Here is a 27775-nt window from a genome sequence, read left to right as displayed (position 1 = left end):
TGTCTCCAGTGGGGGGCAGGCTTGCCTTCCACGTGCATTTTTGACAACAAACGTTTTCGGACCCCTGGATCCTCTTGGTATTATCCACGGGGTACCGCATGCCAGCCCTCCCTCGCCTCCCTCTTACCCTCCTCTCCTACAGATTGGGTCAGCAACTCTGTTGGTGGAGATCCGCTCACTCGTCGAGAGCCAGGCAGTGGAGGAAGTTCCAGCCTCCCAGCAAGGTTTGGGCTTCTATTCCAGGATTTTTGCCAAACAGAAAAAGAACCAGGCTGCCCCGAGAGGAGTTGGACCTTTCCACCCTCAACCTCTCCTTTCCTCTACAAAACTTCAAGATGGTAACGCCATCTTGAAGTAAATACCCTGGGGGCTTCAACCCAGCCCCGAGGGTATTTACCAGGTTAATGAATGCAGTGGCAGCCCTTCTCTGGGCCCAGGGCCACCACGTGTACCCATACCTGGACGACTGGCTCATCTGGGCTTCATCTCATGAGGGCTTTTTCCACACCTCCTCTGCACTTATGAGCACACTCTACGAATGACTTTCCTAGGCCTCATCTGGGACACCGGCTCCGAGAGAGTCTTTCCCTCGGAGGACAAGATCACAGCTATCAAGCGAGCCACTACTTACTTCCTCTCCAGGACAGTGACCTTGGTCTGGTGGTTCCGACACCTACTGGGTATTATGGCGGCACACCTGTTGGCCGTACCCCACTCAAGATGAGGCAATTACAGCTGCACTTCGCATCCTCATGGAATCAGGAGAGGGGCTCCCAAGAGGAGCCTGTCGACATTCCTACATCTCTCCACCCGGACCTCACTTGGTGGTCTGCAGAGTGCAACCTGTGGCAGGCAAGCCCTTCCGGCAGCCTCTCCTGCAGGTCACCGTCACTATGGACTCCTCCCTAGAGAGCTGGGGAGCCATTCTAGACAGTCCCAGCATCCATGGAGTCTGGACTCGGCAGGAACAGGAGTCCCACATCAACTGGCAAGAAATGAAGGCCATATGGCTGGCCCTCAAGGTCTTCCTCTCTCTGATAGATGGCAAAACAGTACTTATCCAGACGGACAACTCCACCAGCATGTACTATATCAACAAGCAGGGGTGGGGGTAGGTGGGTAGTACCAGACCCCTCCGCTGTGCAACTTAACTGTCGGCATGTGAGAATGGGCTCTGGAGTACAATATCTACCTCACTGCTGGGTTGAGGAGCAAAAACGGTGTATGGAGGGTTTTTGTTAGGGGTTGTAATGGAGAAGTGGGGGCATGCTGCAGGCCCAAAATAAAATGACATTGTAGTAAATTACCACAAAATGGCATGGGTGGCGCTAGGGAGGACCACTGCCATTGGCTGGGACAGTAGGACCTAAAGTGACAGCAATGGGCTATGCAAGTCCAAGCAGTTTTAAAAATCTAAAGCAAAACTGCTTTATGCTTACTGAGGATTCCGAGCCGGATGACTGGGTATATTCATAAGCATGTGAATCCATGAAAGATGCCCATGCTGGAGAACCAGAGTTGCAGGCAAGTAACTTGCTCCTAGTTGTATACAATCCAAGAATCTTTCAAGGATAAACGGCTGTGTTTTTCCTTCTGGAACTTGATTCTTTGACTGTCGGTGTGTTTAACTCAAAGTGGTATGCTTTTACTAGCTTGACTGATGTGATCCATTTTAATGATAAATAAGTTATTTCATTGATGGTTGTGATAGTCTTTCGGTATCCATGTATTTACTTTAAAAACTACTACCCACACGCAGAAGGCAACCATACATACTGCATATTTCCGATACATGAACCTCTGCTGACGTGGGCTGCATCAACACGCTCCACCCCTGTCCCCCTAGTACACCACCCGCTATTTTCATTGAACCCGCCCTACCCACTGAGGTGTTTTGGATTTTTGTAAATTTTCACTGTAAATGACAAGCTCAATATTAGCTTAGCATGGAGAATACAGATGTGAAGTTTTTTTCAATTTCTTTTCTGAATGTTGCTTTGTGATGTTTTTTGCAAGTGCAAGGCAATAAATTGGCATGTGGAGTCATACTGTTTGCCTGTTCGGTGTTGGCCATGGCAGAGTTAATAGCTGGCTTTTGCCTTCTCGCGGTTTAAGGAAACACATGCTCCACTTTGTACGCGAGTAATCCTATACGGCTCACACGTTTACTGTAAGGTTTTTTTATTCTCCACCAAATTCATTGTTATTACTTGTAGAATTAAGTGTTTGAATTGTAATTGTATTTTTCGTTTTTCCTCCCTAGCTGGAGTGCTCAGAAGAATTGGGAGACCTTGTGAAGTCTGTGGATCCCACGTTGGCACTGAGTGTTTATCTAAGAGCCAACGTTCCAAACAAAGTCATTCAGTGTTTTGCAGAAACTGGACAAGTCCAGAAGATTGTGCTGTATGCCAAAAAAGTGAGTCTACTTGACAGCCGTGCGTAAAGTCTGTGTGCTTACATGTTGATGTTCATAAAACCAACCCTCATCGATCCCTGAAATGACATGCATAAATAACTGATCATTGTAACATTGCCACTAGATCATATCAGATATTTAATGTAGTGCTTGAGAGATTTTGTATGCAATGGATGTCGATTATCATGGCACAGGGTATCCGTAGGACAGTTGTGGCCTTTGTTTCTATAATGCTCAACTGATTTATGGTAGACTTGGTGATGGTCACTGGGGTGGAGTGGAGGCACTTGTTTCCTGTAAACTGTAGTACTGCGCACATGCTAATGCAGAATCATTGAATGTACATTGTGGTTTTATATGCAAACTGTTTAAATCTCCCAAATGTACCTAGCGCCTTTAGACACACAACTAAGCCAGTCTTTTGTATTGGGATTCATTTTGTGATATGATATGGTATTTATAACGCACCTATACGTAAGTGTTTCAAGGCGCGTCGAGGCAAGGGAGGGGAACAGAGGGAAGAGACCGCAATCTTACTAGGCCAGGTGTCATTCAAATCGCGCAAGTGCATGGGAAGGGGAAAATAGCAAGGGGGAGGGGAAAGTGCAGTACATGGGCTAATAGCCTAATAACAAAAGTAAAGTTCGGCCAGATTGTGGCAAGTGCAAGAGTAAGTGCAGACATCCAGTGTCAAGTGCTGGTAGTGACTGTAGGGATACAGAGACAGTCCTGAGTGTGGGGGTTGCAAGGTAGGTAGTGCAGGTGTGCGACTGGCGGTGGAGGGGACCTGGGCCCGAGTTCGTAGGGTGGCCAAGTAACCAGCGCAGTTTCAGCAGGGGAGAGCAGGAGAAAAAGCAGAAGCAAAGAGAAAGGTGCCTACAATAAGCAAACAATATAACATTGCAGTTATTGTCTGTGTCTGACTGCACTATGCTTGCAGTAAAAATCTTGCTCTTAAAACACTAGGATAGAGACAGTAAGACACGTGGCTTTGCCAGTGCTTGCTCATATTGGAATCCTGGACAAAATTGTAATTTGTTTATCTTGTAGAAACTCCTTTTATCATTATGTTCCCAATATTTAAAAAACCCTCCTTAATGGAAGTGTTAAATTGAATATTCAATTTTTTCTTAGTATTTTTCAAACTGGGGATGACTGGCATTACCACCAGAAATAACACAGTAGCACTTTGCAGCGCCGATATGAAAGTGTTCTTGTAAATTTCAATTAAGAGGTAATACAACCATACTGTGGGTATCGTTCATTTTCACCAACCTAGTGTATGATACATTTCCGTGATTAGGGCTGCGCACAAATGCAGATTGTGTCCTTTCGTGTGACTCACCTTGGCACTCTAGATAATCCAAAGACACGCTTTCTCCTTATTTGTGCTTCTTTCACAGCTAGTTGTGGGGGCTGCACAGGTTAATGGAAGCCTTTATTCAATCCTTATGGGGGTCAGCCTGCTGTACTTCAATTTGCCCTAAACGATTCTGTGTATATATCCAGTACAGTGTCGAACAGCCAGACATTGCTCCTAATATAGATTGGGTGATGTACAGATGTTGCCATATATGGTTGTTAGAAGACATTTCTTAGATCCTATGTTTAAGGTTCAGGAAGACCAAACCCTTACTTAGTTGCAGGTTGCCACTATATATTGCCTACCACTCTTTAGCGGAGCAGTCAAGGCTATAATCTCACGACTGACGTGCAGAAGATACAGTGAAGAAAATAACAGCACACAATAAGGGAATGTTTACAGAGTGAGTGTTATACTTTTTATATAGTTTGAAAGTAGATGCACTTTCAGAATCAGCCCGGTGGACACTCTTGAGAGACCACCCTATTCTGGTGAGCAGGTATTGACACTAATGTCTAGACAAACCTTATCTGAGTATTATGACTGAGACAGCAACCCATCTTCTTGGGAAGTGAGAGGTGAAGGGTACAGTTAAGCACACACAGAACACTCTTAGTAATACAAGCTAGGCAGAATGTATAAAAATAGCTAGTGATAATTGACTTTTGGCGAGTAAGAAATGGTATGCGGTCTGTATGTGACTCTTTATAGTGGGCTAGTAGCTTGGAACTTAAAATTATTACCCCTGATGCATTCAAATTGGTGTGCTCTACTAAGAGCAATAACACTTTTTACATTTCAGTTAGAACAGTTTCAGAAGCAGTAGGGATAGCAAGGCAAGTGAATTAAAAGAAGCAGGTCAGTAATCACCATAAGAGAACTAATATGTGGAAAATTAAGAAGTTAAAAACCACATACAAAACCTTGAAACACAAGGTACTACACCTTAAACAGTCCTTCCCTAGCTAGAAAAGCTGGAGGCTAGTGCTTTTGAGTCACAAGTCCCAATGCACTTATTTTCAAAAGGTAGGAGTCTTTAAGGGTCTGAGCAAGTTTTGGCAATCCAACAGGATTTTGTAAGGCTCTCAGAGTTGGAGAACAATTGAATTGTTCTTCGCAGACCCTCCCACAATTCAACCACTTAAGGGGAAGCCCAGGGGAGGGTTCTTGGCCAGAAATACACTGATCACGGTCTGGCATGGGAGGTTTGGTAAGCCCTTTGAAACACTACTGGGTCGAGGGAATAGAACAGGCATGTTTACTCACCCCCTGTTTTCTGTATCACTCAGGGACCACTTTTGACGTTCCTGAAATCGCAAAGCCCCCTTTCTCATTCCTTGCTTCAGTTGAAGGAATTCGGGCATCTCTGGTGCATAGGCCACTTTTGATGTCCGGTTTTGGGTCCAGCTAGTCAGTGGTTCCATGCTATGATGCATCATATATGGATACAGGACAGCAGGACACCTATACTGGACACGAGAAAGGACCACCACTCCAGTGGCTACCCCAGGACACAATGCAGGCAGCGATCAGTGATGGCCAATATTAAGTAATGGCGAATGTAGACTCTTGTGACGCAAACAAAGAAACTGGTCCTGCACGGCTGAATCCCTGTTGCGGAATGCCGCATTAGCCAACAGGGGTCTGGGGATTAACCAACCCCAGATTATGAGCTGAAATAGAATATTTTGCAAGAATGGGTGTCTACCCTATGTGTATGCAAGTAGGTTGAGGGTTTTGATTATTGGATGGGCATATGAACCGCATATATAGGGATTGAGTTAATACAGAAACAGGACCTGCCCCGAGGAAGACCGTGAAATGGTCAAAACACGTTTGCCGTTTGTTGTTGGCTGTCCATTAAACATGACAGGTGCACTTTGAAAATTTTTGACATTTGTTTATCTGAAACAATCTGATTTTTTTATTCATGAGATGATTAAGTGAGAGTTTCTTAGGCACAAGTGGCCAGGTTTTGTTTTGATTCAAGTAACTTTTGTAGGTCTGTCTTCTGAAGATTGAACTACTGGAGAAGTCACTCAAAGTTGACAACACCCGTTTAGTGCATCTTTGTATGCTTTTTCAGTTCAGAATTTTAGAACTGAACTGAACTCTAATGTTGCCAATGCATTCCCTGTGTGGGGTGGGGGGAATTGGGGGAAGCCTTTCAGGCAGAGGTCTAGCACCTGAGGGGCCAGAAAGATGCTGGTGCTGTCATAGGTCTTGGACGCAACCTACGGTTGGCGGGTTGCAGAAGTCAGTGTTAAGAGGGATTTTCAAAATCAGCACTTGGGAGGGGGGGGGCTAGGGCTAGTGGAATGATTTTGGGAGGCCACCCTATCATGGTGAAAAGTGAAGACAGAAGGGTTAGCCAAACCAAGGCAAGGTAGCAGAGCGGCAAGGCTTGGTCTCAGGAAGGGTATGAGAGTTGTCTTGGACTACAATGAGTCTGCACAGAGCAACACTAATTTTAGTTGCACAAGTAGGAAATTATTCATTAGGCCTTTAAAATACACATTAAGTAAAACATCTAGTCAAATATCATCTCACCAACACTAATAAAACAGATGTATACATTCAACCTTCGGAAAAATAGAATTGCATTTGATTCAATGACTAATACAACAAAGGTAAGTGCTCATATGCTTTAGAAATGGGAAGAACACTGCAGAACAATCGTAAAACAGTTCTCCAGCATGGGGTCTGGCATGGATTCACATGCTCATGAATAGTCCCAGTCAGGCTGGGAATCCTCAGGAAAGAAAAAATCAGTTTCATTTCTGAACTGGTTTTCTCCTAACAACCAATCACTGAGCTCTGGGTCATACTGCCCGCAGACAATGACTGCCCTCTACCTAAACCCCTCATCTGGCACCCATCTTCTGATTTTTACCGCACGTTCAAATGTTGGGAGTCCTTGCGTTTAGCTCTTGAGCTTTTACTGCATTTCTTTTCTCTTTTTGGAAGAGTTTTACTCTTATTTTCGGTCAATCAAGCTTTGTGCTCCATCGATTAACCTTCTGATTGATGGGGACCCAGTTTTCGGATTCTCCAGCAGCCCTCAAGGGCGTATTTCTCTTTGTGGAGGCTTCCTGAAGATTCTTCAGGCCTACGACACATGGACCATGTCGGAGGGGAAGGATTCAGCCCCGCTTTTCAAGCTTTGCTCCGACTGCGGCTTACGGAATGTCTTCTCGGATGACAGGCATTCCCAGTGCCTTTACTGACTGTACCCGACGCACAAGGATGATGATTGTTTTGCCAGGAGATGCTCCCTTGCACTCTGAAGTGTCTGCATGGGCGGCTGAAGTAGTGGCTACATGCCAAGGCCCCTGCTCTGGGTGGGTCCCAGGAGCATGCCTCTCCCGGTTCCAAGAAAGTTGAGCAAGCTTCTAAGACCTTTGAGGGGGCACCTCCCACGGGGGTCCAACAGAAGGCTAAGCACCGCGAGTCCACTGCCCCCGGGAGTGCCGTTGCAACAGGCTCCCCGGCGGCCAGGGCGTGTCTGACGTCTCCAGATACTTCAGTCACAAGTCGGCGTTCAGGATCGTTGGCAAAGAGGAAGTCGGACCATCCAGGCAAACTCAAGGAGAATCCCAAGACCGACCTGCCGGAGAAGGCCAAGGGGGATCGGGGCGCAGACACTCCCCCTAAGGAGAAGACCAAGCAGGACAAGGTGTCCAGGATGCCCAACGCCTAACGGGACAAGGGACCAGCCCTGACCGTAAAGGCCCAGGTACATCCGACGAAGGCCCAGCCTTCCAACGAGGGGGTAGTGGTGTCACTCGCGAAGGCGGCCGAGACAGTTCCACAGGGCGCAACCCCGAAGGCGAGGGTATCCCTTCCTCCCAGGTGGGAGGCTGCGTTCCGGCCCATAGAGAAGACCTCGGAGAAGATGCTGTGATCTCCCTGAGGCTGTCCCCTCTGGAAGCGAAGAGGGGGCAGGGGAGGCGCAGAGGTCCTGCATGGTACGGATACCTCCTCCTCAGAGGAGCTAATCTACCTTCAAACCATCCAGGAGGAGGAAAACGTCAGGAGCAGGCCCTATGGCAAGCGCAGTGACAATGAAGGCGAGGATACAGTCTAGGAAGAGCAGCAAGGCGACGAGGGCCTGGGTGCCCTGCGGGTGCCCAAGCTGCCTATTATGCCTCCTCAGCTGCCACCCTAGCCTCAGCTGCTGCCTAGAGTTCTCTCAGTGTACAGTCTCTCTGCACTGCATACTCTGGTCTCTGAGATACAGACAAGGATGCCCATCTCGACTGCGGTCCCAGCCGATACTCGGGTGATGGAGGAATCACCGACCAAGAAGAAGAAGCACCCTCTGACTCCTTGCCACCCTTCGCCTCCCTTTCCAACCCCCCCCCCCCCCTCTTCCCGAGGGATGATGGACCCTGATATGACGACGATGGGCATGGATAATGACAGTGGGATGGGAGACCTCCCGTCGCCTCCCCTGCAAGCCTCACCGCCGGATGAGATCGGCTCATTTCACTCAATCTCCGGAGCTTCAGAGCTCTTCCAGCTCGCTCCAGAGAAGGAGGGCTTCTTATACCATCGCCCAAGGCGAAGAGTAAGACCATCCTCTTGGTCCCCCTTTGGATGACATTTGGGACAAAGGCTTGTCCCTCATGAAGGACCCTTCTATGGCCCTGGCGAAGAGGGATCGCCTTGACAAGTACAGTGTGCCGGACTCTGCGCCCAAGTGCTTGCGGGCCCAACCATCGCCAGACTCTGGTATCGGCAGCGGCCAAGAAGTTGTCGTCGGGCCCTTCATCGGCAGCGTTCACTCCTCTGGACAGCGAGGGGAAGAAATTAGATGCCATGGGACGATGGGTTATCTTCTCTGCAGCCACTACCATCAAGGTTGCCAACGCCCTTGCAGCGCGCTATGACCGAGAGCTATGGTTCAAGATCCCTCCCATCCTGGACTTCCTCCCCGACAAGTGGTTGGAAGTGCTGGAAATTCTGCAGGAAGGCGAGGTGGCGTCGGACCGCGCCATCACTGTGGCCACGGACATCGCCGATGGGGTGTTCCGCCAGATGGGCAACAGCATTTCCCTAAGTCGTCGTGGCTGGCTCAAGGCCATCAACTTTCATCAGGATGTTCAAACGAGGATTTTGGACATGCCCGTCGACGGAGACAACCTTTTCAGGAAAGCTGTAGATGAGTCTCTACAGGCCATCAAGACTGACACTGAGAAGGCACTTGCTCAGGGCACTCTTCAACAGTGACAGCCATCCTTTCGGCCCTTAGGAGGCAAGACGCAAGTATCCTCCAAAGGTTTTGTCAGGAGCTCTTCTTACCACCAGCCCTCCCACTCCCAGGCCTAGGAAACCAACAGGGGCCGTTCCAAAGCTTTCACAAGAGGATGTCTTCGACAGGGACGCCAGGGCCGTCCCTCGATGTCCAAACAGGATTGAACCAGCCGTGGTGTCGGTCCCCCACCCGTGCACTCCGGTGGGAGGCCGGCTGGCAAACTTCGTCAGCGTGTGAAAGACAATCTCCACCGACGGTTGTGTACTGGACGCTTTCGCCCACGGACACACCCTGGAATTTCAACGGAAGTGTCCCCGAATAACACTGGTGGCCCGGCAGGAAAACTACATCCCTCAGCTGATGCTGGAGGTACGGGCCATGCTAAAGAAAGGTGCGATCAAGCTCGTCCCAAAGAGGCTCCGGAGTGTGCTCTAGGTACTTCCTAGTGAAAAAGACAGGGGGCTGGAGGCCCATCCTTGACCTCAGACGACTGAAAAAGTTCATCAGGTTCCCAAAAGTTCTGCATGGTCACTCTTCAGCACATGCTCGGACAGCTCGAAGAGGGAGACTTTCTGTCGTCGCTGGACTTGGGGGGGCTGGAGGTGCAGGTGCGTCCTTCCACATTCCAATCCACAAGGGACGCTGCAAGTTTCTGCGCTTCGTCGTTCAGGGGATGCATTACCAATTGAAGGCCCTCCCTTCGGACAGAAGTCGGCGCCAAGGGTCTTCATGTGCTTGGCACCGTTGGCGGCGCATCTGAGACTACAAGGGTTCCACGGATACCCTTACTTTGACGGTTGGCTCATCCGGGCCAGTTCAAAGGACATCGCCGTCGACCACACGGTGAGGACCATCCGCCTACTCGCGGATCTGGGGTTCTCGGTGAACTATGCAAAGTCCTGCTTGACTCCATCGCAGGACGTGCTGTTTCTGGGATTGCAACGCAACAGTGTCTTGCCTGGCGTCACCGTCGGAAGAAAGGATAGAGGCCATCTTGGGCAAGCTGCAACGGCTGTTAGCACTGAAGATCCCCACAGTGAGGACCATCAAGTATCTGCTCGGCATGATGTCGTCATGAATCTATCTCATCCGACTCTGCAGGCTATGGATGCGTCCATTGCAGGAGTTCTTTGATGACCGTTGGATACAGGTGTCGGGAAGCTTCCAGGACAAGATCACGCTCGACGAGGGCTTACGTCGAGCGATAAGGTGATGGGGAGTGTGCTCTGATCTGTCCAAAGGCATGGATTTCCAGACCTCACCACACCAGGCGACAGTCACAACTGACACCTCCCTATAAGGATGAAGAGCTTGCACTGGAAGTCTTCACGCCAGAGGCCTATGGCTACCGGAGAAGTCGTTGCACATCAACGTGCTAGAGCTTCGGGCAGTGTTTGGGGGCCTTCGGGTCCTTTCTTCCGTCCCTCAAGGGCAAGGTATTGTGGGTCTTAACGGACAATAACACCACAATGTTTAACATAAGGAATCAGGGGGCACCAGATCCCAAGCGCTCTCCAAAGACGCGCAGGACATATGGAACTGGGTCGTTGCCCAGGGGATGTTCCTCATTCCATTCCATTTCATTTGGCAGGAGTAAAGAACAGTCGCTGCCTCTCAGCAGGGAGCTACGCTCGTGCCACAAGTGGGAACTTTGGCAGGACCAAGTGAACCACCTGTTCTGCAGATGGGGCAATCCCCAGATCAATCTGTTTGAGACAAACGCCAAGTGCCGGAGGTTCGTCAGCAGGTTTCCCCAGCCAGGGAGCATGGGGGACGCATTCTCGGTCCCCTGGGACGGCCTGTTTCTGTATGCGTTCCCTCCTTTTCTTCTTCGAGCCATCAATCAACTCAGACGGTCCCAGTGCAGGATGATCCTTATCGCACCGGCGTGGCCGAGGCAGATCTGGTACCCGGACCTTCTCAGCATGTCGGCGTCCCCTCCAGTCAAACTTCTGGTGGTCGCAGATCTTCTTGCCAGGGAAGGAGGCGCAATTCTGCACCACAACCCGGGATCGCTGAACCTGAAGGCCTGGCTCCTGCAGCATTACAGTTCGGGGGTTTATGATCTTCCAGCAGACTGCAAGGACGTGCTTGCCAAGGCCAGAGCATCGTCTACTCTGAAATGCTATGGACATAAATGGAAGAGGTTTGCCGTTTGGTGCTGTGCACAGAAGATCAACCCTGTACGTGTCATGGCTCCGCAGGTACTACTGTATTTGCTGTTGTTGGCCATAGCAGGACTGGCCCATGCCTCCACCAAAGTTCATCTGGCGGCTATCTCCCGTTATCCCAGATCTCCGGGATGGTCGTCGTTATGGTTACACCGTCTGTTTTAAGGAGTTCGTCAAGGGACAGTTCCATTCGTTCCCACCGGTAAAGGCCCCAGCCCCTGGAGTAGGAACTCAATGTGGTGCTGACTAGGCTCATGGGCAGACGGTTGCAATGAAGTTTTTGTCGTGGAAGACAGCGTTCCTCGTGGCCATCACCTCTGCACGACGGGTGGGTGAGTTTCAGGCCCTGTCCTGTAAGCAACCTTACTTGACGATTCACGACAAGAGGGTGCTGCTGAGGAAGCTCCCCTCCTTCATACCCAACGTCGAACTTTCATGTGAACAAGCCCTTGGTGTTATCTGTGTTTTTTCCAACGCCTTCTTCGGCAACTGAAAGGACTTTGCACTCGCAGGATGTGGCTAGAGCGCTGAAGTTCTATGTGGAGTGCACAAAGAGTTTTCGGAAGACGTCACAGCTTTTTCTTGGCCCTGTAAACCATGGGAAGGCTCCCTCTCCAAGGCTTCCATTTCCAGGTGGCTCTCCGGCTGACAAAAAATGGCACCCATGGGTGTTCTACCATGGCTGCGAAACCAGCTCGCAGTAAAATTCCTTAATGGTAGTATAACGTAAAGCACTGCCACCAGCCATTCATCGAGGAAAGGGTAACATTTACATTTTACATGAGAAGCTAGTCAAGGGGAATACTAGGTAACCCATCCAGCATCTGATTGTAAAATAGTGTTTGCTGGGTCTAGAAAGTTAAATGCGTAAGTAAAGTCAATTTCACTTTACTGCTCTGGGAAACAGTAGTTTATCCCAGAGAAGGTATTTAAACCTTGGGAAATCTGAAAGACTTCCCTGTGTTACTGTACTGAAGGTGCTGTGTGACACAATGTAAAAGACGATGCCTATGGAGTTTGTCAGGCTCCACAACCAAAATAAACAGTGTACCAAATCACATTAAAATACATGAGAGAGTGGGAAAAAGGGTCTCACACTCTCCAGGTTAAAAAAATCAAGTCCTCAAAATCCAGCAAAGTTGCTGGGGTGTCTCTAAGATAGAGGGAATTGGCACAATCTGAGAATTCTCCCCAACACCATGTTCCCTGCACTGTGCAGGCTAGAGGTCATCATGTGGGAATGGGCCCTGGAGAACATTATCTACCTCACTGTCGTCCACATGCCAGGGGAGTACAGCTTGGAGGACGACATGCTCAGCAGACTGGGAGCAGACAATTACGAGTGGCAATTGCACACCCAGGTGCTGCTAGAGATCTTCAGCAGATGGGGGCATCCTCAAGTGGATTTTTTTGCCTCCCGGGACAACAGGAAGTGCCAGCAGATTGCGTCCTGGCAGGGCCAGGGCCCCGGTTCCCTGGGCGATGCATTCCACATACAGTGGGACGGCATGACAGCGTATGCCTTCCCTTCCACACCACTGATCCACAGGGTGATCTACAAGATAAAAGAATCTGGTCACCTTGGCGCCATTCTGACGAGACCGTGGTTCCCCGAACTTCTCAGCCTCAAGGACAGACTACCCATTCACCTTCCGATTGGGACAGTTCATCTTCTGCTGCAGCAGCGGGGCACGGTCATCTACACCCCCCCCAAACGCCCCCCCCCCTGTTCCAGAGAAGTTAGCCCTCGCAGCATGGTTACCGAGCTAGTCCCTCTCAAGCACCTGAGCCTATCACAGGCTAACCTGGAAATAATTCAGGGTGCCAGCAGCAAGGCTACCAGCAGCCAGTAAAAGAGTAAATGGATTAGGTTCTGTCATTGGACGGACTGTAAGGGATCGACTCCCCCGCACCTCCGCCCTTGCGTGCACGCTGAATGGTGTGCTCTCCTCCTCGACACACCTTGCGCACTCGCAGGCAGACGAATGCTGCACCTATTTGGCTGCCATAAGGGCCTACAGAAATTCGAAAGAGGGTGTCATCTCTTCTTCCAATCCGATAGTCGGCAGACATTTGTTGGGCCTCTCCAGGCTCTACCCACCCCTCAAGAGGCCACACCATGTGTGGGACCTAAGTGTGGTGCTGGGCTCCTTGGTGTACAAGCACTTCGAGCCAATAGCATCTGCGGAAAGCAGCTTTGTTAGTGGTCCGCACCTCTGCTCGCAGAGTCAGCGAGATCCAGGCTCTGGTGGCCTCAGAACCCTATACCACTTATCACAGGGATAAGGTCGTCCTGAGGACACTCCGTGTTCCTACCTAAGGTACCCTCCACTTTCCATCTAAACGAGGAAATAGTCTGTCACCTTTAGTCTACCTATTATATTGTTCCTTTTACATACCCAGCGCTTACATCTACGATTCATTACTCAAATCTTTATCTATGAAGTCAATTATCACACATGTGCCTATGTGATTTCTGCCCTGCAAAATTAACTGCCACCAATCTTTCATGTCCAGACTTTTCGGCGCATACTTCGCTAGGAAGAAACATCTTTCTGTGATCAAGGCTGAACTTTGTTATCAAGTGTCGTACTGACTCAACATTTTTGTTGCAGAACCGACACTGGTTAATCGTGACGTTGTAAACATTTCTCATGCACAAGAGTTCTTTAGTTGGTCTTTAGTTGGATACAAGTTGTCTTGGTCACGATGGTAGCGACTAGGGAACCTCACCAGATATTTCATGATGGAATTGACTCCTCGAGCTTCAGTTCCTAAGTTTAAGGCAGAGTTATACTTGGTCCTTTTGCTTTAAGTTAACTTTCTTTTTGCCCTACAGGGATTGTTTTTTAGTGTCCATCGAGATGTCTAAGGCATCCAGCTGATCTAAACATTTCTTGTACCATATACTTAGCAATCCTTGATGTGCCCCATGTGATGGTGGGCTTAATATATGGCTTTGCTGAGGAAATCATTGTCACTTTCCGCAATAATTAAGTTTTTCCATAGCACAATTACTTGCAGTGAGTGTAACCCCAATTCGTAATGGTTTGCTGTAATAGGTACATATCTTCGAATGTGCAGGACCTTTATCCAGAAGTATCCTTCTGGAACATTCCATAGCGACCAACTTATGTTCAGTCCTGTCTCGCTTCCATATGTAATTGTCGCTCTGACCTTCTGCATGTAAAACACCATTAGTGGTTTCACTGCAGATTTTCCTTATTTTGCATGCAGTATCCTGCCCTTCATGGATAGCCTTTTTATCTTTGCTTTCAGGTCCTGCGTCCACTGCCACTCTTACGGATTTATTTAAGAGAATTCCTAAATAACGAATTGAGTCGCTTGCTTTAATTTGCTCACAACCTGCTCGCCATTGAAGGGCACTTCCTTTTTCCCCAAGATTAGAGCCAAAAGCCTAATTTTCAATTTGTTTGCATTTATTACCAACTTGTTTCTGTTGAGGTACTGTTGGTTTATTAGTCTCTGAAGACCAACTTGAGTCATATGAAGTAGCACTAGGTCATCGGCATATATGACCCATGGTATCCAATGACCATTTACAATTGGTGGAAATGTTATTTCCAGTGCCGCAAGTATGTCAGGTAGATAGTTTGAAGATTAATGCGGCGAGGGGACAGCCTTGCTTGTTGCCTTTTTCAGTTTTTATTTCCTCAGTAAACTCTCCTTTGGCATTTGATCTAATACGTATAGAAGTCTCAGAATGTAAGGCTTTAATGGCTTGCAGCAGGCCATATAGGACAGTTCTACGACTTCAGCTTGTTCCAGAGTAATGATCTTTTAACACTGTCAAACACTTGGCATAGATGGAGAAAGACCAAGACCACGTTGTTTTCCCCTTTCAGTGTCTCTAGTTTCAACAGGTTCAACAGTAAGAGATTTACATCTGTCCCAACGCGTTTGGTAAATCCAGTCTCTCAGTTCAGTGATTCCTTCACCTTCTGCCCATTTAGACAGCCTATTTTACACAAGAGAGGCAAATACTTTCCCAATTACGGCTAATGGCGCAATTGGACGGTAGTTGTTCGGGTCAGCTCTTATCACCCTTTTTTAACATTGGAGCAACCACCGCCAATTTCCATGAAGTTGGAATCCTCTTAGTCTTCGATATATAATAATAATAAATATGATTGTTTATTTAGAGCCTATACACAATGCGTTTCAAAGCGATTCAACGCAAGGGAGGGAACAAGGAATAAAACAATGACATTCTTGCAGGCCATGAACAGTAAGGATGTGAAATTAACTATCGTACTCGGCCTGATGACATTTCAGATCGTGCAAGAGCGGAGACATAGATAAGGAAAGGAAAGGAAAGGAAAGGAAGGGAAGGGAAGGGAAGGGAAGGGGAGCGTGGGAAGGAAATGGAAAAAGACAGGCGACTGCTGTACTAGGCCTGACGTCATTTCTGGTAGAGCCAGAGAAAAACAAAAGGTGAGGGGTGCAGAAAGGGAGGGGAGGAACAAAATAAGCAACTATCGTACTAGGCCTGATGACATTTCAGATAGTGCTGGAGGGGTGTGGAGGGGGTGAAAAAAACAATTAAGTGGAGGGTGGGGGGGGGGAGACAGATGAGGTTGCTATTATACTAGGCCCAGGGACAATTCTGATAGAGTAAATGCATAGAAGAAAGTAAGGGGAGGAGGGGAGGTGATAGGAAAAGGGAGAGGAGAAGAGAACAGAGTAAGCAGTCAATGTTCCTAGTGTTAGGGAGAATTCTCTTATAAGGCTAATTTCCCAAACCTAGTAAGTCCCCCAGCAGCTTTGCTGAATTTTTGGGGTTTGTTTTTTTCTCCTAAGAGCGAGACTCTTTTTCTCCCACTCTTAGGCATGATTTGAGTTATGTCTTTAACTTGTGGTGTGCTTATGGGCTATGGGGTCTTTTTACTCCATAGGATATCATCTGTTTTAGTTTATGTATTACACAGCACCCTCAGTGCAGTAACATGGGGGTGTCATAGTGATCCCCAAACATATACTCCATACCCTGGGACTGACTACTGTCTCCCAGGGCATGTAAAGTAACCATTGGCTGTACTAGTCCAAAATTGTGAACAGAACCAGTACAAACCATCATATTGTGGAAGTACTGGAAGCGGTTAATTCGATTGCCCCTGGGTCTGTTTCCAAGGGGGCACTTTCCAGTCCCCCCTTGTCGAGTTTCTGGCTGGTGGCAGTGGTTACCACGCAAAATATTCCACCGGAATATTTCCTATGGGATTTTCCCATTGATTTTAAACGCACCACTTTTTGGTGCAATGTTAAAGATACCGCTGGTTTATTTATTTAATATAAAATCCCTGGTTGGGTCTTTTTGCCAGAACTCTTCCCAAATGGCGTTTGTGTCCGTCTCTGTAACTCCAACCAAGGTCGGGCCCTTCACGTTTTGGAAGGCTTCTCCACAGAAGCCCTCCAACTGGTGCCACTCTGTCTGGGTTCCACAGGATGTGTGGGTGGGGGAATTGGCACCCTGGACTGCGTTGCCTTGGCAACACACATCGCACTCTGTTCTGATTGGCCCAGTGGTGAGCCTCCCAGCTCACCACTTAGCATGTATGAGTGACAGCTAGGCTGTTGAATGGAGGTTTTTCCTGCATAAAAGCAGGGCTTTTGGGACTGGAACTTCAGAAGTCGCCACAGGACCTAAGAAATCCGAAGAGTGGAGAAGCGGAGCCATCTGCAACGACGACCCCACCGGTGGAGCCCTGCTGCAACGACCTCACCACTTTCCCGACGACAAGAGAAGATCTTCTGCTGAAAGAGTCTTCTTCCTCTGAGCTGGTGGGATCAACCAGTTCGCCATTTCGCCTTCCAGGACGTCTCTTGGTCGAATCACCCGTGCCAAGCACCCCGGTGGCCGGATAGCCAAGCTTCACCACTGGGACCGCGAATAACAGGAACGCACCTTTTTCACCGAACGAACTCCGCGGCTGGTCTCTTCCCTGGGCAGTGCAACAACTCCAAGTTTCCTCCTCGACGAGATCTTCTATTCCCCTGGTCAAAACCACGAACTGCACCCCCTGCCAGAAACCACTGCCACCCCTGGAGCTTCCTCAACTTTAAAGGTACTTGGTTCCACCTGGCCTCCCTTTCTATGGTTTGCTAAAGGTGACCCTTAAGTCCTTGGCTTTCCAACTGGGTTGGCCCCCAGACCTTTTAACTTTACCTTCTGAATCAACCAAACCTATTTTTAACATTTTTACAAAGACTTGAATGCATTTCTAAACTGTGTGATCTTGGGCACATTTCACTGTGCTCCATTTAAAGTGGGCCTGGCCTATGAACTTTGGCTCTACAGTAGAGTCTGCCTTCACTAACTTGTTTTGGTCTTAGAAAAGTGTTGGGAACTGTTTTATTTTTATGACTTGCCTTTTTCTCTCCCTTTTATTTAATTATTGGAGTGCCATCTAAGTTATGCGCTCGCATCTGATTTTTCAAATAGTGGTGTTTTGGCTTAGACTTGTCTAATAATTCTTAAGGGAGGTGTGTACTTTTCCGATTGTGTTTGAACTTGCTTTGATTTACAGTGCTAGTGGATTTCATTAAGTGTATGTTAAATATTTATATACTTTTGATACCAAGCTCTGTTCAGTGTTTGCTTGCTCTACTGTGTTTTTAGCCCTATTGTGAATCTTCTGTATACTGCCCTACTCCTCTTGAGAGAAGTCCGACTGCTCAGCCACAGCTACCAGGTAAATCTGGGTGGTACAGAGTGCTACCAATTGGGTTTACTGCTTACTCCTGTAGTCTTAATCTTCTTGCAGTGGTCCCCAAGTGAACTGCACAGAATTCTGCCTAACACCTTGTTTTGCTTCAACATCATATTCGTCAACCCATCGGGACCTGCCGCTACAGAGTTCTTTAGTTTATGTATAGCATCCTTAATTTCATCTTTTAATACCGAAATCCTACAGGACTTCAATTTCGTCACACGTTTATTCTGACGATAATCTAGGCTTTGCAAAGACACTAGAAAAGTGTTTTACCCGTTCATCAGCGTTAACATTGCTGCTCATTACGGCCTTCTCTGACAATGTCCCTTCGTTTATTATTGCCCATGTCCCCCCCCCCCCCCCCCCCCCCCCCCCCTCTACGTGGTGCGTATAAATGGATTTTAGGATTTTTTCGGCTTGCTATTGCTCTCTAAGTGCTTGCAATGAAATAAGCCAATTCTGGTATCTTTGCTTCCTTTTCTTTATTGCCTGTATATATATATATATATATATATTTCTGAGGCTTGTGGAATCTGCTTAGATCACATGCTGTGCATAGGCCGACATCTAGTGGAAGCTGCGGAGTATTACAGTTTGTTTTTCGAAACTCGAAAATGGGCGTCGACACAGGCGTGCCAGTAATACTATCCCTAGTGTGACGTCCACTGTACCCAAGATCCCTCACGCGTCTAGGATCCTCAGATTGTTTTTTTCCGCCATACTGGTCGGAAGCATCTTGCGGAGTCCCCTGGCCTTAGCCATACTTTTGCTTATTATTGAAGTTTAAAATGATTTATTAACATCCTTCCCCACCCCAACGTCGACCCTCGACGACGGCTGGAGAAGACATCGACTGTCGGCTGCTGCACGACGGATCTGGGCCTCGGAAGGCCGCTGGCCTCGGCCCGGGCCTAGTAGGCCGCTGGCCTCGGCCCTGCAAGTAGGGAGAGTGGGGGGTGGTACATACTCTTCACTCTTGGTATATAGGTACACCTTATATATTTCCTACACTTACCAGCCCGCTGCCTCAAGGTGCGTATGGAGGGGTACCCCTTTCCAATTCTGCCCCAAGTGCAACCGCAAATACCCTTGGGTCGACAGGCACGCCACGTGCAATCTCTGCTTGCCGAGGGACCACCCCGAAGCGAACTGCAGAGCGTGTAGTAGGTTTAAGCCTAAGACACTTAAGGACCGTTCGACAAAGCGTTGGGCCCACCACGCCAGGCAGGCGGCCATGGCAGCGGAGGGCGCCTTCAGCGATGGCAGCGACGCCGTACTTTCGGACGGCGAGGGCATTACGGCGTCGAAAGACTGCCGAGCGCAGGTCCCCGACCTCGGAAGGTTGTCCGGCAGGGCGGCTATGGGGAAGACCCCCGGCGACGCAAGCGCTACACACCCTACACACACTAAGCACACTAAGTCCAACCGAACCTCGACGACGTCGACTTCTCGGAAAGAGGCACAGATAGAACGGTCCGACTCTGTGTCCTCTGGGCGCTCTCGATCGAGATCGCCTCATGACGCAAGGCAATCATCCACTCTTGCCAAGAGTGCCTCGCTCCCTAGATTAACGGAAGTTCGATCGTTGGAAGACGAAGACGACTTCCACCCCCAGGCCGCGCTCCAGGAGACCGAGGCCGCAGTTAACACCAGCGAGGCCCCACGCTCGAAACACACAGATACCTCCCCAGACCCTCGACGCCAGCCGTCGAAAGTCTCTGGGGCCTCCAAGGGGCAGGGAAAACATTTTTCCACGCACGGGGAGGGGGGGAAACAGCGGAAAGCACAGCCTTCCACTCCTGTAAGACCATCCTTCCACCCTAAGCAGGCAGACAAGCACAAATCTACTGGGACATCAACATCCAGCAAGGGTACCCTTGATAAGTCCTCTAAGTTGCCTACTAAAGTCATACCCTGTTCCAAAGAATGGTCCAGTGAAGACATAGACGGGGTCATGTCAAGGATGTCTTCCTTAGCTGATTTTTACGACAAAAACCCAGAACATTTCCTTTCGTATGACCCTCAAGGGGCCACACCCTCAGGCTCCTCTGATCCTATCCCCCTAAGTAAAAAGGCCCGGTTCGAAAGACCTGAACCCTTCGAGGTGCAGCCTTACTCTACTCCATACTCTACTCCACACCAGGAGTTTGAAATTATGGAGGAACAAACCGGGACCGAATACTATGCGGATGATGAGGACCTGGAGGAGGTAGAAGATGAGCAGGAAATTTACAGAGTAGATTCCCCGGTAGAGAGCGAAGCCCCAGTTACCGACTCGCCAGTTGATAACCAGCCCCTCCTAAATGAAGTTCTCGCTCGCGCAGCAGAACGTTTTTACATCGACACCCACGGTGTACAGGAGGAAAGGGACTTCGCAGAAGAGTTGGTGGGAGAGAGGAGGCCGGTCGCTCAGACCATCCCTATCCTTAAATCCATACAACGTAGAATAGATCCATCCCTGGTGAATCCTAACCTCACCAGAGCTGTCAACCCCAGAGTCGAAAAACTTTTTCGGGCAGCCCAGTCTGACCCTCTTTATATAAGAGGACATCTTAAACCATACTCCCTAGTGGTTACCAACACTCGGAAGAGGGCTGGGGCACCCTTATCGTCGTCAGAAGCTCCTCCCGACAAGGAGAGCAAAAAACTGTACGGGTTTGGCAGGAAGGTAGCCTCAACGTCCGCCTACCAAGCAAGGATTGCAAACTCCACCACCCTGTTGGCAAGTTACAACTGCCATCAATGGGAAGAGGTCGCGGCGCTCATAGCCTCTGCTCCTGAACCGTTAAAGGGCCAGTTGGCTCGGATCTCGGCAGAAGGGAGAGCCGTGTCTGGTTGCATATTAAAAGCAACTTTCGACGCCGCGGACAACGCAGGAAGATTGATAGCAGAAGGTACTGTTATCAAGAGACATGCGTGGTTACGGCAGTCGGGGTTCAAAACAGAAACCCAGGCTTCATTAATAGACAAGCCGGTGGAACCCGATCTATTGTTTGGGAAAGCGGTCGAAGACGCACTTAAGAATGCCAAGGACGAATACGAGACTCTCAAATACCTTGGCCAGCTTACCAACAAACCCCCTAACCAGAGGGGGAACAGTAATTTTCGTCGCCCACGCGGCCAAAATTCACAAGGAGGCAACTATGCCCAAGGACAGGGTACACAATGGAACAACAACCAGCAGTCTACCCAAAGTTACGGCAGGGGTAACAAGAGAGGTCGTGGAAGAGGCAGAGGCAGCCCCAACAAGGGAGGTGGCACGCCTCCACCAAAGCAGTGACGCTCAGTTCAGGGTCCCTTCTCACGCAACCCCAGTAGGGGGACGCATTTCCAACTTCACCCAGGCTTGGGAAGGGATCACCTCAGACAGATGGGTGCCGTCAACAGTGTCCACAGGATATTGTATAGAATTACTGCAGCGTCCCCGGAACCACCCTCCACGACAAAGAATACACTCCTTAGAACATCAGAAGATCCTTCTCGAGGAGATCGCCATTCTGCTAGAAAAGGACGCGATAGAACTCGTCCCAGGACACCAGGTAAACAAGGGTATCTATTCAACTTACTTCCTTGTGCCAAAGAAAGATTTGACAATGCTCCCAGTATTGGACTTACGGCCTGCCAACAAGTATGTCAAGCCCCAAAAATTCCGTATGACCACGCTACAAGAGGTAATCCCCCCTCCTAAAAAAGGGGGATTACATGGCAACCTTGGATATGAAAGATGCTTATTTTCATATTTCCATGCTCCCAGCGCACAGAAAATACTTGCGCTTCAAGGTGGACAGTCGCCACTACCAATTCAAGGTACTGCCCTTCGGGATAGCTTTAGCACCAAGGGTATTCACCAAGGTACTGGCGGTGGCAGCTGCACACCTACGCAGGGAGGCAATCCCAGTGTACCCTTATCTGGACGACTGGCTCATAACGGGGGAAACCCCAGGAATTTGCAGGTCAAACATTCAGAGGACTATCGACCTCCTCCACGAATTAGGCTTCTCTATCAACGAGAAGAAGTCAAGTCTGGTGCCAAGCACCTCAAAACAGTTCCTAGGAGCAATCCTAGATACTCAGAAAGGGTTGACCTTCCCTTCGGAAGAGAGAATTCGGAATATACTACTGCAAATTCCACATCATCAGTCAGGTCAACAAATAACGGTACGCAAAGCAATGCGGTTACTGGGCATGATGGCGTCATGCATTTACCTGGTCCCCCACGCGCGTCTGCGCATGCATCCCATGCAGGAATGGTTGGCGAAACAGTGGTCTCAGGCAAGTGGTCAGTGGGACGATCTAGTGGTCGTTTCGCCAACACTCGTACAGAGCTTACACTGGTGGACAAGAGAGAATCTCGCAAGGGGAAAACCCTTTTACGATCCAGAAATACAGGCAGTGGTGACTACAGATGCATGCCTGACTGGGTGGGGAGCTCACCATCTCCACCACACAGCTCAGGGTCTCTGGTCTCACTCAGTAGCCAAGAACCACATCAATCTGCTAGAGCTTCTGGCAGTATTCCGAGCGCTTCGGGCGTTCGAGCCCCATCTGCTAAACTTGTCGGTGAAGATCCGGACGGACAGCACGACAGCCATGTTCTATCTGAACAAACAAGGAGGGACTCGTTCGCCAAATCTGTCCAAGCTTGCCCAGAAAATCTGGATATGGGCACTCAGACGGAACATCTTCCTGTCATCACAAAATGTTCCAGGGGAGCTCAATTCCCTAGCGGATGCCCTAAGCAGAGACTCCCTCCCAGAAGAACACGAATGGGTCCTTCACAGAGATATCGTAGAAGATCTCTTCTCTCAGTGGGGTTTCCCCACTATAGACCTATTCGCCACAAGCGAAAACAAACAATGCCCAGGATTTGCATCCAGGTTCCCCCAGCCAGACTCCCAAGGGAACGCCCTGTGGATGAACTGGTCAGGGATGTTTGCGTACGCTTTTCCACCAACTCCTCATCAGGAAGGTGGTGTACAAGATGAACAAGGAATCAATGACGCTAATCCTAGTTGCTCCCATGTGGGCGAGACAACCATGGTTTCCACACCTACGCAGGATGGCGGTGTGCGAGCCCATCAAACTCCCAGCCTGGTACAACCTACTGTCCCAGCAACAAGGTCAAACAGTGCACCAGGAACCCAACTCAATGAACCTGGCAGCATGGCTCCTGAGGTCATAGAGTTTGGCCATCTCAATTTACCACAGAGGTGTATGGACATCCTAAAAGAATCCAGGAAACCAAACACAAGGCACTGTTACTTTGACAAGTGGAAGAGATTCGTTATTTGGTGCCAGAATAAACAAATCAACCCAGTTGATTGCACTCCTTCCAACGTTGTAACATACATGCTCCACCTGCTGGACGCAGGTTTGGTTTTTAACTCTCTGAAAGTACACCTGGCAGCCCTCTCGGCTTACACCACATCCCATAACAAAGTATCGTGGTGGAAAGTACCAGTAGTTAAAGCCTTCATGGAAGGAGTAAAGAGACTTCACCCTCCTATTTCGAACCCACCGCCAGGATGGGACCTCAATGTGGTGCTAGCTAAGCTCATGGGCCCCCCTTTCGAACCCATGCATAAAAGTAGTCTCAAACACCTGACTTATAAAACGGCCTTCTTAGTAGCCATTACCTCTATAAGAAGGGTCAGTGAAATTCAGGCTCTGTCAGTGCAGTATCCTTTCTTTACTATCCATAAAGACAAACTGGTTTTACGCACACACCCTAGGTTCTCACCTAAATTTATATCTAAGTTCCATGTAAACCAGTCCATCGAGCTTCCGGCTTTCTTCCAGAACCCGCAAAGCTCAGCTGAGGTGAAACTACACACCCTTGATGTGCGTAGGGCGGTCCTCTACTATGTAAATAAAACCAGACCGCTAAGGAAAACAGATCAACTGTTAGTCTCCGTAGCTACAGGCAGAGAAGGGGATCGCGTCTCTAAAGGCGCGATCTCGAAGTGGATTATCAACTGTATACAGCTGTGTTACTCTTTCTGAAAAAACTCTGCCTTTTACGCCAAGGGCCCATTCTACTAGAGGCATTGGGGCCACTCTGGCTTTCATTGCAAATGTTCCCCTCGACACCATTTGCAAAGCAGCTACTTGGAGCTCTATTCACACTTTTACTCAGCATTACTGCATTGACACTCATTCCAAGACAGATACACAAGTGGGACAAGCGGTTCTAAGACACCTGTTTGCTCATGACCCTTCTCACATCCCACCTCCTTCTTCTGGTACTGCTTGCTAATCTATGCACAGCATGTGATCTAAGCAGATTCCACAAGCCTCAGAAGGGATACATTACTCACCGTAATCGTATTTCTGATGCTTGTATCTGCTTAGATTCACATGCGACCCACCCTTCCTCCCCTCCGAGAGAAGGCGCATGATTGCTTGTAGTCTTACCTTTCTGTCTATCTGCTTGGATTATCTGTACTCGCGCTACTCCTCATGCTTCCTCATGTCAGAAAAAATACAATCTGAGGATCCTAGACGTGTGAGGGATCTTGGGTACAGTGGACGTCACACTAGGGATAGTATTACTGGCACGCCTGTGTCGACGCCCATTTTCGAGTTTCGAAAAACAAACTGTAATACTCCGCAGCTTCCACTAGATGTCGGCCTATGCACAGCATGTGAATCTAAGCATATACAAGCATCAGAAATACGATTACGGTGAGTAATGTATCCCATATCTACACACCATTATAACACTTTGATGTCCCATCTCAGCATTTTCTTTTTTCTGCTGTGACTTTTTGGCTGTGTATATGCCTCAGTCGCTTATGCCCTTCATTTATTTTCTAGGTGACCAGTGTATCGTTCAGGGTCTTTTTGTGCTTTCTGTGACCATCTCATGTAGGGCGTCATGTTCGCTTTTTTACATTCCGATCACTTTTAACTCAATTAGGTTCTGTAGGAAGTTACCCGATTACCATATATGATCTACAGTTTTGTGACACTCATTTTTCTGCCAAGTTGGTCTCACCGGCATGTCGCCACAGGTTTGCCCGTTTTGCATAACACAATTTCTTGCATTAAATTTGCGTGCCTTCGCTCACCATGGTCTTGTTTCCCTTCTGCATCAATATGTCTTATATTCAGATCGCTACATACAATAATATGGGCGTTATTATATTCAGTACCACAATCATCAACCGGCTTCATTACGGACGCTATAACATTTCCTGAAGTAATCATGGCTGGGTTCCAATAGGTGTTAATGATCATCAGGTATTCTGCATGAACTTTGTCATAGCTTGCATATTGCAGTGTGGTCGCTTGCACAAATAGATTTGGCTTAAAGGTCTTTATTATTGATAAGCTTCATGTCTTTCTTACCATAGTTGTTTATTGATTTATATGGCGCTCCAAACCCTGCGGTATCTGGGCGCAGTACATGATTAAAGGTTACAGCCATTATACATTGAATTCTATTTACATTTACAATTTACAGCATTTACAGGTTATTTACAGCAGTGTTTTTGTGTACAAGGACAGAGCAGGATAGTCATACACGAATAACAATAGGAATGGCAACACGGGTAACAGTGCAGTATGGAGTAAGTGTCATGTGTTAAATTCTATACTATGTCAATATGCAAGCTCATGTGTTGAGTGTCCTATCCAGCAGTTAAGGGAACGTAGCCACGACTTGGCATCATTCTTAAAGGTTTGGAAGGACGGTTTAACTCTTAAGGAGTTAGGTATTGAGAGTTCCATAGTTGGGCTGCCATGACTGGGAAACTGGACCCTCCTGCTTTTTTGAGTTTTTAATTTTGGGATCCTAAGGCTGCTGGTTTGCGCCATTCTGATGTGTCTGGTAAATCTTTCCACTAGGTATTTGGGCGCCATGTTGGTGAGACATTTTAAGGTGAGGTTTAAGGATTTGAACTTTATTCTGTCTTTTATGGCAAGCCAGTTTGTGGAACGCCTAGCGTGGGAAATGTGGTGTTTTTTAGGGATGACGAAGGCAGTTCTCAGAGCGTTATTTTGGAGGATTTGCAGTTTGCTGATGTTATGTTTGCTCATGCTCAGATAGAGAGCATTACAGTAGTCCAGCTTAGAAAGGATGAGGGCACGTGATATCGTAATGCAGCTTTCAGTGGAGAGGAATGGTTTGCAAGCTTAGATCAGTTTTTCTGATGTTTGTTAATCTGCTTAGAATCACATGCTGTGCATAGTCCGATATCCAGTGGTCACTGCGGAGTATTGCATTTTGTTTTTCGTAGTCGAAAAGGGGACGTCGACAAGGCGTGTTTGTAACACTATCCCTATAGTGACGTGCGGTGTACCCACAATCCCTCACGCTATGAGGTCTCTCAAATTGTTTTTTTCCGCCCAGATATTGGTCGCCTTTACGCGGAGCTCCTCGAGAGATATTGCAAATTCATTTACTCGACCTTTGGTCGTTCTTCATTAATATCCATTACATAGATCCCTCCCTCGACGTAGCTGAGAAGCTGTTTTCTATGCCGAGCAAGAGTTTCGACGGCGGGGACGAGACGTGCCGAACACGTGGCCTGGCCTCGCCGGCCATAACACAGTAGGGAGAGTGGGGTCGTGGGACATTTCTTGTTTCCCTCTGAGAATGCCTTTCCCTTTCCCTTTCCCCTTCCTTTCCCTCGGGGTTATCACAACTAAATATTTCCTCGGCTATGGAGAGGCCACCCTTTAGGTTTTGCCTGCGGTGCAAGGGCAAGTTCACCTGGAAAGACTAGCATAAACGGTGTAACCGTTGCTTGCCCCTCGATCACAAGGAAGACGGTTGCGCGGCTTGTCAGCTTCTTCAGTCTAAGACTCTAAAGGACTGCAGGTTCAAGAGGTGGGCGGCCTACGCCATGTCGAGGTCCGATTCCTCACCCGCCGCGGCTTCCGCAGAAAGTGACGAGGAATGTGATAACCCGACATCCGTTTCGGAAGTCGTACACCTCTCGAAGGAGCTCTCGTGCTCCTCGTCTGTCCCCGGCCCGATAAGCTCGGCTCGCACCCTGCTTATGGGGATGAACACCCCGGCGACACTGACGCACACAAAAAACACTCCCATAAACACATAACCCACGGCTCTTCTTCGTCGAAGACGAAGAAACCACCAGCGCCAACGGAGACGCAGGTTCCACCGGCGTCGTCCTCAGACCGTAAGGGTCTTGAGCCCCACTCGCAACCGCAAATGCGACCAGCGACTGGGCTTCCCACAGATAAGGGCGCTACCCCCAAACCACCAGACGAAGCGCTCCGTCAGAGAGAGCCCGTCGAAGTAGAATACGCGACGCCCGTAACGTCGAGACCAGAGCCCTCCACAGAACAGACAAATTAATCGTCGAGAGCCTGGAAAGGATCGTTTCCACCGATAGCCAGAGGCGGACGCCGAAATATACGCCGAATAATGCTCAGAAGGCTAGAGAAACGCCAAAAAGGCCGGAAGGAAGACTGTAACTGCCCCCTTCATCTAGAGGGACTCCTAGCCTGCCAGAAGGCTTTTCAGACGGCGACAAACCTTTCTTCGACGTTATGGGAGAGGTCGAAGCGTTTTCAGGCCGAATACCCTATTCCCGCCCCCCCACCCCGACCACCCAGGGGTACCTCAGGATGGAGAAGATGGAGAGGTTTATGGAGACTCAAAACCTACCAACACCCAAAAGGGGAAGAGAGGGACCCCAGGGCTAAATTCCCTAGGTTGTTTAATCCCTCCCAAGAGGATGTAGATTTATATGACCTCACTGGAGAGGACCCCCTCTTCCAGGAGGACGACGAATTTTTAGGCAACGAAGAGGAACAAAACCCAGAGGAGGGTTTTGAAGGGAATACAGATATAGGTGAGGGGGG

The 27775-nt window shown here is 48.7% G+C and overlaps 1 protein-coding gene across 2 annotated transcripts in view; it reads left to right on the top strand.

The window, feature by feature from the left end:
- The window catches only part of CLTC (clathrin heavy chain), a 1506669-nt gene that overhangs the window by 540818 nt on the left and 938076 nt on the right, over nt 1-27775 (top strand). For both annotated transcript variants that reach the window (XM_069615119.1, XM_069615118.1), the window contains exon 9: nt 2264-2416. In XM_069615119.1, the coding sequence (XP_069471220.1) occupies nt 2264-2416 (153 nt within the window). The remainder of the gene's footprint in view (nt 1-2263; nt 2417-27775) is intronic.

Source organism: Ambystoma mexicanum, chromosome 9 (genome assembly GCF_040938575.1).
Source record: "Ambystoma mexicanum isolate Mex_15411 chromosome 9, UKY_AmexF1_1, whole genome shotgun sequence".
NCBI lineage: Eukaryota > Metazoa > Chordata > Amphibia > Caudata > Ambystomatidae > Ambystoma > Ambystoma mexicanum.
The sequence above is the reverse complement of the archived record's forward strand: the minus strand, read 5'-3'. Positions and strand labels throughout refer to the sequence as shown.